The sequence below is a fragment of the Malaclemys terrapin genome, chromosome 1 (genome assembly GCF_027887155.1).
Source record: "Malaclemys terrapin pileata isolate rMalTer1 chromosome 1, rMalTer1.hap1, whole genome shotgun sequence".
Classification (NCBI taxonomy): domain Eukaryota; kingdom Metazoa; phylum Chordata; order Testudines; family Emydidae; genus Malaclemys; species Malaclemys terrapin.
Genome location: NC_071505.1, coordinates 157,215,026 through 157,225,738, shown reverse-complemented (window position 1 = coordinate 157,225,738; position 10,713 = coordinate 157,215,026). Strand labels below are relative to the sequence as shown.

The window sequence follows — 10,713 nt, the reverse complement described above, 5'->3', positions numbered from 1 at the left end:
CTGCGCGGCACGCGTTTCCCAGCGTGCTCTGCGCCGGGTATAGAAGGCAGTTTCCCATGATCCTCTCTTTCTCTTGGCCGCTGGAGTCGTTGGAGCTGCCGGCGCCATCATGAAGTAAGTGCCGCCGACCGGCGAGACCATCCGGCCCCATCCTCCAGGCCGAGCCCCCGCGCGGGGCCGGGCCGGGCTCCCCCGCGGCGCTAACCCGCTCTGCTTTCTCCCCCCCGCAGGGTCGAGCTGTGCAGCTTCAGCGGCTACAAGATCTACCCGGGTCACGGCCGCCGCTACGCCCGCACGGACGGCAAGGTGAGGGGCCGGGCTCGGAGCGGGGTCCACGGGCTTGGGGGCGGGGTCAAGCGCACCCCCACGCGGGATCGTGGCGCCGGCCTGCGAGCGGCGGCCCCCCCCCGCCCGCCCGGCTGCTGAATGGAAGCGGCGGGCGGCCTGAGGCCACTGGGTGAACGAGCCGGCCCCGGCTCCCCTCTCGGGTGGGGCTGCGCGCTGGGGCCTCGTAGCCCGGCCGTCCTGGCGAGGGGACTGTGGTGCGTCTGGGTCTGGCGGGCTGCGGGAGCAGGCAACGTCCTGCTGTCGCCTGAGGTTCTGAGGGCAAAGAGTAGCTCACTCGCGGTTGGGAGAGGGGTGGCTTTAAGCATCAGGTCTGACATCACTAGGCCCTGTAGAAAGTTTTGAATCTCGGGTAGATTGATTCACCCGTTTGTGCTGCCAAAGCCAATACGCTGAGTGGGATGGAGTTCACTGTGCCTGGGTCACTAAGATTAAACTTCAGACAGATGCTCCTTTCTTGGAGACAGAAGCTCTTTTGTTCCCCTGAAAGCATTAAGGTTTGACTCCCCCTGAGTAGTAGTGTAGTGAATCTCGGCAAACATTGGCCTAAATGTCCTGACATTTTTTATCTTGGCATTATCTCCCCCCACCCACCCAGGTGGGGATGGCTTTTTTAAAAGCATAGATTGTACTACACAATTGGTGCCACATTCGCTTGCCTACTGTTGAAAGCAAGGCTTTACATGTGAACATTATGAGAGCTGGGATTTTGGTGAAATTTTGTGATCAGGGATCAAGCATTAATCATTGGTTTTATCGAAGAACTGCCTGCTTCCAGTTCCTGTGTACTGGAAAATTGTTTGTACTCACTGGAGTAGTCAGACATTTAGCCTGATACACAGTATAACCATTGACTCAAGTCTTGAAATTTGTGTTTAAATGTTTATGCTTTCATTGGTCACCCAGATGGTTAGATGGAAAGCAGGGATATAAGTTGATGTTTGAATTTCTTTACTTTCAGATATCATGTAGCATTTTCTTGTTGTTTTTGCCATGAAAAGACTAGCATGCAGATTATTAAACATAAACCTAGAAATTAGTCTTAATTTGCACTAGGATGCTATGGTCCATAGAAGAATGTCTTTCTGTACTATAACACACCATTTTTCTTAATAACAATGTATAGTTTGATTTATTTTAATCTCAAAAGATGCTTTGAATATGATGTCATGTGGTACATGTATTTGAATTTTTCTTTAGAAGAGGCGGTACTTAAAAAAAATGAGTTTAAGGCTTCAATGCATCAGTGATGTGGAAAGGATACCTAACAACTACAATTATGTTTTCTGTTGGTATTTTACTAGCAACAAAGTTGCCTTAAAAATAAGTGTTCGACTTCCCAGGTTTTCCAGTTTTTGAATGCAAAATGCGAGTCTGCATTTCTTTCCAAGAGAAACCCCCGTCAGATCAACTGGACTGTTCTGTACAGGCGCAAACACAAGAAAGGGCAGTCTGTAAGTATACTTCATGTGTTGTGACTAACACTGCTTTGACTAAAAAACATTCTTCACTTGAAAGTTTAATCTAGTTTACCAAGCAGGTAAGTGAAAGGTTTCTCTGGACATCATAGGGAGCCGAAACTATTGAGTTCTGTAGAATGTAAACCTTCATGTTTGTAAAGAGGTTTTTCAAGCCATCATGACTGTGAAGACATTCACACACAGAGACACTATCTCCATGTAGTTCCAATGCTTAGACTCCCAGCTTTGCTAATGACCAGCACATTGAAATGAAGACTGGTTAATCTGATACCATGGTTGCAGTCTTGGGGAGATAGTATTATGTTGGTTCACATTTGAAAGGTGGCTATTTGTTGAGCACAAGAGGCCTCAATCAGGGCCATGCTGGCCTAGGGACTGACAAACTGACTAACAGTTCATGACTTAAAAGTTGATCTGTAAACAGTGGGGTGCTTGGTTAATCCATAGGCGGTAACTTTGATTGTTTTGTTTTTCTAAAAGTGAAATTTTATAAATGCACTGCTTGTGGTGGTATGGTAAACTAGTTTTAGAATGTTATCTTTGCAAACAACTGATATCAAAAATGCTCCCATCTGTATGAAAATTTTGCCTGTGAAGTTGAAATTTTATGAGATACAAAGGTATTTTAATCAGGACTACAGTGTGGCATTTCTTCTGTGGGTATTTCCAGTGGCCTTATTTATGTTCCAGGTGTATGGGCTTTTAAAGATCTTAGTCATATAATGGAAAGTGTTCTGTAAAATCCTAGTAAGTTAGGAGGGTTTCTAGCATTTGGTTTGACTGGCGCAGAGAACTATGGCTAGGGTATGTCTACACCCAGGGGTTATCAACCTCTTTCTTTCTGAGCCACTTCCTCTTCCCCCTCCCCTGCCAACATGCTTAAAAAAAAAAAAAAAAACGCCCTCCATGGCCCATCTGCCACAACTATTTTTCTGTGTATAAAAGCCAGGGCCAGCAAGCAGGACAACTGTCTGGTGCCCCGGTTAACCTGTAACAAGATGCACTTTTTATTTCAATTTTTTTCACTGAATGTCAGACAAGGAGGAAGAACAAAACTGTTATTTTATGGTTTTGTACAGCTGCTCTTCACTGTGATACCTGAGCATCTGCCACTTAAAATAGGCTGGCAGTGTTGAAGTCCCTTGCGGAGTCCAAACAGCCTCTCTGATTCTTCTTCCTTTTGGGGTTATAGAAAGTTGTTCTTGAATGTAGGACTTTGGAAAGAGGTCTGGAGGAGCAGTGTAGCTGATACTCTGGTTATGCAGGGAAAGCTTTTGTCAAAGAGGAAGGTTTTGTAGTGTTTCCTAAAGATTCATCGTATGTTTTGAAGTTCATTCCATGACCATTAGAATAAATAAGCTGGATATAGCTAATTGGCATTCTGTTTCTAGTCAGTCATAAGGAATTTATGTTTAAAAAGATTAATTTTTAGGTAGCTATTTTCTATACATTGTAATGGTCTGTGAATTCAGTGACTATTACTGTTGGATTCATTTGTCTGCACATAAAGTAGAGATAGTCGTTACCATTAGTCAATATTCGCCAAGACAGAGTAATTTCCTTTTTGATGTATCTGAGATACTACAGTAATTCTGTATACTGTATGACTGTTTGATAGCTGCAGATAAATTTGGACTTCCCAGCAACCACTTTGCTAATTGCCCCTTGTGGGTTTTTTGTTCGTTTGTATTTTTATTTAATTTTTTGTAGCACTAATCTATTTTAAACCTCTCCCATTTTAGGAAGAAATACAAAAGAAGCGCACACGCCGTGCAGTCAAGTTCCAGAGGGCTATCACTGGTGCATCTTTGGCTGAAATAATGGCCAAGAGAAATCAGAAGCCTGAAGTGCGAAAGGCCCAGCGGGAACAAGCCATTAGGTGAGAATCTCTAGTCAGTTGCAGCAATCTCCTTAATTCCAAAATTATGGATTATGATTTCCTTTACAAATCCCTAAGCTGTGGAAGAGCTCTGTGCTTTGCATGCTGCAGGCTGTTGAAAACAAACTTAGAGAGATTCACTACTAATTGCTTGGGACTGTAAAATACTAAATTACATAAAATTTGTTAATATTGCTTGAGCTTTTAAAAATTTAGCATTATCCCAATACTTGGGTATGATGTCAGGGTATCTTAACGAGACTTGCCATTTTACTAATATTTAATAAAAATTTGTGAGGAAATAGAGAGAGACAAGGTGGGTGAGGAAATAATTTCTGAAATACTGAGGAAATACAGTGCAGGACATGGGAAATGTAGTTTGTCATGATACTCAAGCGTCTTGTTATATAACTAATCTAAGGGCCTTGGTGAACTTTTGGGGATGCTTCATGTGGCTGAAGACAGGAGAGCCAACATATCTTATTTTTAAGTTTTAGTCTCATGGGGACTTTTTAATTACTTCGCCTATTTTAATAGAACTTGCTTCCCTTTTGAAAGGGAGTGATCTGGGTGAGTGGGAGAAATAAATAGCTGTTAATTTGTTCATTATCGTTCTTGCTATAAATTAACAGGGCTGCCAAAGAAGCCAAGAAGGCTAAGCAGGCAACCAAGAAGTCTACACCCTCTACAACAAAGGTAACATCCATTCGGCAATGAATAGGTGCTGTCTAATTGCATCCTGAAATACGGTTGTATATGGTAGTGTAAAATGTTTTAACTGGAAACTTCAGCATTCTGTGTTATCGAAACCACATTGCCCAGGCTTTGTGTTAAAGCTTAACACAGGTTATTCAGGGTGAACAATATCTGAAAAAGTAATCTTATACTTAAAATACTGCTATCTTATCAGGATTCCTCAGTTGTGAACTGCCTCTGAGAGAACACTTTGGCTAGATAATTAGTTCAGTAGCCCCATAAGTGACTGTGTATTAATGTGTTGATGTATGCCTATTTTGGGAAGCACTAGCATCTACTTTGTCCTCCAGGTAATTAGCAGCATGAATACTTGAGCTTAAACTGTGATAAGGCCATGCTGAAGTGAGTAATGGTAATACAGCATATATATAGTGACGACAATGTTATGCAGTGCCAGTCAGTTCTTTGGTGTCTTATCTCTAGTAGACTTGACATAAATGTTCTAATTAAATGATTATTTGGCAAAGCTTTTCAAAGCCAAAAATGGAAACATTTGTTTTGGAGAACTAAATTTCATCCCCTCAATCATCTTTAATGTCTCTTTACAGGCTCCCACAAAGGCTGCACCTAAACAAAAGATTATGAAACCAGTGAAAGTTTCTGCTCCTCGTGTTGGTGGAAAGCGCTAACTTGTCAAACAGTAGTTGGTTGCATTAAATAAACATGTGACTGACCTTCATGACTTGTGCAGTGTTTTATTAGGTTTAAATATATGGGCTCATTTAAAGAGTGATAAAGTCTGCTTTGGCTGACTAGGTAATGAAAATATGCCTACTCCCTGTACAAAAATTTACCTTCGCTATTGGAAGGCAACGGGATCAAATGTAACCACAATTACATACAGTAGTAACTGGCTGAGTTCAGGGTGTAACTGTTAACCATACGGGATTCCAATAAGGCACTTTTAGGGTGTGTCTAAACAGCAACTTGTCAACCACAGCTGGACCCTGTGAGGCAGGAGGGTTCCAGAGCTTGGGCTCCCAGTCTGAACCCAGAAGTCTACACAGCAATGAAACAGCCCCCCAGTTGGAGCCTCCTGAGCCTGAGAGAGCTGGCACAGGCCAGCCCTGGGTTTTTCTTTGCTGTGTGGACATATCCTTAGAAATTATACTTTGCTTTCTGTATTGGTGGTGGTTGCAGTTGCTGGAGGGATCTGCCCTACAGTACAAGCCGGGTCCTCTAGACTTTTAAATAGGATGCTATGTCTGCACTGTGCAGTGGTATGAGTAAAGCTGATTTCTTTCGGGAGACTGTCTGCTAGAGGGTCAAAATAGGACCACACTAAGTGTAAACCCCACTCAAATGGTGTGAGGTGAGTGGCATAAGAGAGACCTTTAAGTAGGGTCTAGGGCAGTGGTTCTCAAACTTTGAACTGGTGACTCCTTTCACATGGAAAGCCTCTGAGTGTGACGCCTCTTTAAATATATAAAAAGTGTTTTTAAATTTATAACACCATTATAAATGCTGGAGGCAAAGTGGGGTTTGGGGTGGAGGCTGACACCTTGTGACCCCACATATAAGAACCTTGTGACCCCCTGAGGGGTCCTGACCCCAAGTTTGAGAACCCCTGGTCTAGGATTTAAAATAGGGCTGTCAAGTGATTTAAAAAATTGTGATTAATCGCACTGTTAAACAATAGAATACCATTTATTTAAATATTTTGGATGTTTTCTACATTTTCAAATATATTGATTTCAGTTAAAGAATACAAAGTGTACAGTGCTCACTTCATATTTATCTTTATTACAAATATTTGCACTGTAAAAAACAAAAAGTGGTATCTTTATAATGAATTAGAATAGAATTCTGTACAAAAAAACCTGCATTCAAAAACAAAACAATGTAAAACTTTAGAACTTACAAATCTACTCAGTCCTACTTCAGCCAGTCACTCAGACAAACAAGTTTGGTTACAAGTTGCAGAGCATGCTGCCCACATCTTGATTACAATGGCACCTGAAGGTAAGAACAGGCATTCACATGTCACTTTTGTAGCTGGCATCGGAAGATATTTACGTGCCAGATGTGCTAAAGATTCATATGTCCCTTCATGCTTCACCCACCATTACAAAATACATGCATCCAGGCTGATGATGGGTTCTGCTTGATAACAATCCAAAGCAGAACAGACCGACGCATGTTCATTTTCATATCTGATTCAGATGCCACCAGCAGAAGGTTGATTTTTTTTTTTTTTTTTTCTTTCTTTTTTAGTGGTTTTGGGTTCTGCATCGGAGTGTTACTCTTTTAAGACATCTGAAAGTATTCACACCTTGTCCCTTTCAGATTTTAGAAGGCACTTCAGATTCTTAAACTTTGGGTCGAGTGCTGTAGCTATGCTTAGAAATCTCACATTGGTACCTTCTTTGTATTTCACAGCAGATTTGACAAAAATGTTCTTAAAACGAACATGTGCTGAGTCATCATCTGAGATTGCTATAAGATGAAATATATGGCAGAATGCAGGTAAAACAGGAGACACAATTCTTCCCCAAGGAGTTCAGTCACAAATTTAATTAACGCATTTTTTTTTAACGAGCATCATCAGCATGGAAGCATGTCCTTCGGAATGGTGGCCAAATATGAAGGGGCATACAAATGTTTAGCATATCTGGCACGTAAATACCTTGCAATGCTAGCTACAAAAGTGCCATGCTAACGCCTATTCTCACTTTCAGGTGACATTGTAAATAAGCAGTCTGCAGTATCTCCCATAAATGTAAGCAAACTTGTTTGTCTGAGCAATTGGCTGAACAAGAAGTAGGATTGAGTAGACTTGTAGGCCCTAAAGTTTTTTATATTATTTTGTTTTTTGAGTACAGTTATGTAGCAAAAAATCTACATTTGTAAATTACACTTTGATGATAGAGATTGCACTAAGTACTTATGAGGTGAATTGAAAAATACTAATTTTATCATTTTTAAAGTGCAAATATTTGTAATAAAAATGTGAGCACTGTACACTTTGTATTCTGTTGTACTATCAATATTTTTTAAAATGTACAAAAACATATTTAATACATTTCAATTGTATTCTATTGTTTAACAGTGCAATTGTGATTTTTTTTTTGAGTTAATCGCATGAGTTAACTGTGATTAATCGACAGCCCCAGTTTAAAATTTAAGACCTTCAGTCTCTATTTCCACCAATTACAAGATGTTTCCTGCAAGTATACAGAAAGGAAGATCAAAACACATATGCTAGTGGGATTGAGTACTTAAAATTTAGTTGACAACTTCAATTGCTAACTATTCCCAAACCAAAAGCTATATTAAGCTGTTTTTAAGGCTATGAATTCTCATTAAAATATTGTAGTATTAAAAATACAAAAGCCAGAAGTTATTTGTACTTAAAATGGAGAGTATGGAAATACAGGCTTAAGGACATAATTTGTGTTAAAAATAAACAGGGAAACATTACCAGAATAGCTGATGGGTAATGCAAAGATGGTATTTAGTTCACTTTCTGCCTTGTTTCCCATCATTTCAAACTGCACAGAGCACTTCTAATTACAGCACTGAATGGATTGAACTAATAACGAGCTGTGGGTACAACAGCTTGTCGGGCATAGTTTACTTCAAGTCTCACTGTATAATTTCAATGACTACCTCACCTTTATTTCAACATAATGCCTATATTAGTTGCTGAACTCTTGTGGATGACCAACATCTTTCCCCCCCTTTCTCCAAAGTACACTGTCTCTATCCTGCCATTGTTGCATGTAACTGAATCAGCATCTCTCCAAATATGTGTAATCATGGAATGATTTCTTTACCAATAAAGCAGCTGTGTGGTGTTGCCCAGAATCAGTGGCTTGACACCCTTAATGTCATTTAGTGAGAATAGTTCTGAGAAATCAGCATTCTTAATGTGTTGTGCACTTTTCTAGATATAGATATAATATGCCACAATGATCCAGTGAGGCTTGCACCATGACAGTTTCAGTAGCTAATTATTACTTCCTGTTAATGTACAACTGGGCTTGTTTTGAGGGATGGGAGGAAAAAGCTGGAACCCCTGTGTTCATTCAATAACTCCACCAGTAAAGGAGTTCCCATTCTTTAAATCCCTCAGTTACATACCTCTTTCATTTAGTATGTACTGCCATGCACTTCCTTCATAGCAACAGTGTCCATCATGAACTTGCCAGATTGCTCCCTGACTTTCACAGTAAGTAGATATTCCCCACACACCAGTGGCAAAACTCAGCACAAATATGTGGGACCTGGTTATGCAGCCTCCTGTTCAGCCTAGGTTGCAAGGTGTCATCCCAGTAGTCTCTGGCTTGACTGGGGTAAGGCCAAAAATAGTACTCCAACTAGTAAAAGCCCACATCAAGTCCTATGGGTTCTGCTGCTTTGAAGTGCATGGCCTTACATCAAAAATGCAGTAAACTATTGGTTTGGCTCTCAGCATATTTGCCACTTAAGTGCAGTCATGTCAAGTGCTTTGGAAAAACACTAGCAGACCCCTTCCTTTCTGAGTAGAGTGAGAGTTGCGTGTTTATCTTGGCCTCCATTTTCAGGCAAGGATCCTTCACCAAAGTTTCACCTTTTTCCACAGTTCTTTTGGGCTTTCAGAAACCACTCTATCAAGGAAACGTTGATAGGTACTCAAATAACACTGCAATTTTATGTAGTCAATGCAAGTGTGAACAGGGGGCAAAACTGCAATCGAAACAACATAATTAGGGTGGACATGCTGCATTATTAGAATTTTACACCAGTGCTATCCTACTAGCTCAGTTCTCTGCTGTAGAAAGCCTCAGGTTTAACCTGCAGCTATAGACAGAAACTCAGAAATAACTCGGGTATGCAGCAATTCTCCAAAAATGGCTATATTTTTTGGAATTTAATATATACACACATCATTCAAAAGCTTATTTTATGTACATTTAGATGAGGTATGGGAAGCTGTCAAGTGGGTAAGATGGTAAGCAAGGTGAAACAATGGTACCCAACATAAGTATCTTTTTTTACAATGCAGCATGACTGGCTACACTTTTTACTGTTTAAGTTAATTTCAACACCTTAATGTGTTTATTTGTCAAAGCTACCAAAAGACAATGTATTAAAAGAGTTTTACTGGTTTTGCAAAGGCAAGTATACTAACATTAAATCTTTTCACATCGCATATTCTTAATTGTCAAAGTATCTCACATTGTTATAACAGTTTTCTATATTTTCAACTGAACTTTGCTGACCAGATTAGTCTCGCACTGAAAGCTGTACACCAGTAGCAGTAGATTGCATGCCCATAGTTTGTAGTAGACAGCAGATGGATATAAATGTATATGAATTCTTAATGCATGCTTCTCCATTTGTAAGCTTTTGTACGTATTCTGTAGCATATAGTCTGCCTGGTAGAAGGTTTTATTTTGTAATTGCCTATATAAATGCAGTACTAGCCTTTGAATATTTAGAGAAACTAGTTTTTTAACAGTGATACTTACTCAGTGTTAGAAATGACAATACATAGCTTCATACTATAAATACACCTCTACCCCGATATAACGTGACCCTATATAACATGAATTCAGATATAACGCGGTAAAGCAGCGCTCCTCTGGATCAAAGCAAGTTCGATATAGGTGAAACCGCGCTATAACACGGTAAAAATTTTTGGCTCCCAAGGACAGCGTTATAACGGGGTAGAGGAGTATGCAAAAGCTATGAAAGAAGTGCTTCGCAAGTAGTAGTGAAGACAAATGGGCCCCGAGCCTAGCGAGGGGTGTGTTTTGGTGGCTCCTATGATGGGAGATGACAGGATGAGTTAGGTTCAACAAGATTATCAGCTCTTACAGTGCTTCCAGGGTAGGCTTGTGGGATTTGTCACAAGGTTTTGAACCATATGGTGTCTCGGTATTTGGCATGAGACTTGGAGCCATGATAGGTACACAGTGCCACTTTCTGTTTTCTTGTTTCCAGAAGTCAACCCTCCCTCCCTCCTTTGTCTAGGTCGCCGCAAGCTATGCTAGTTGCCACTTAGGCTGGGAAGGAATTTTTTCCCATACCACCAGATTGGCAGTGGCTGGTTAGGTTTTTTTGGGTTTTTTTGTCTTCCTCACAGCAAAACCTAAGGGTTGGCTTTTGGTCAACTGGACAGCTGGGATTCTCCCTGTCCCAGAGGCCACAGTTGGACCTATGAGAGAATCATTTAGTTGTTGCAACTTTTGGCAGATACCTAGTATGAGAACTCTGATTTAGGCTCCAGATCCAAAAAGGTAACATAGTGGGCATCCCAAGGGTACC

The 10,713-nt window shown here is 40.7% G+C and overlaps 1 protein-coding gene across 1 annotated transcript; it reads left to right on the top strand.

Moving 5' to 3' along the window:
* Positions 1-23: 23 nt before the first annotated feature.
* RPL24 (ribosomal protein L24) lies at positions 24-5,140 on the top strand. Its single transcript, XM_054045241.1, has 6 exons — positions 24-114; positions 231-306; positions 1,689-1,799; positions 3,569-3,705; positions 4,338-4,401; positions 5,010-5,140. Exons 1-6 carry the CDS (start codon positions 110-112, stop codon positions 5,088-5,090), a joined length of 474 nt encoding a protein of 157 aa, XP_053901216.1. The 5' UTR covers positions 24-109; the 3' UTR covers positions 5,091-5,140.
* The last annotated feature ends 5,573 nt before the right edge of the window (positions 5,141-10,713 follow it).

Excerpts from the sequence above, each read along its gene's own strand:
- RPL24 (XM_054045241.1), top strand. Across the intron at positions 1,800-3,568 it reads AACACAAGAAAGGGCAGTCT|GAAGAAATACAAAAGAAGCG; the intron begins GTAAGTATACTT and ends CTCCCATTTTAG. Across the intron at positions 3,706-4,337 it reads CAGCGGGAACAAGCCATTAG|GGCTGCCAAAGAAGCCAAGA; the intron begins GTGAGAATCTCT and ends ATAAATTAACAG.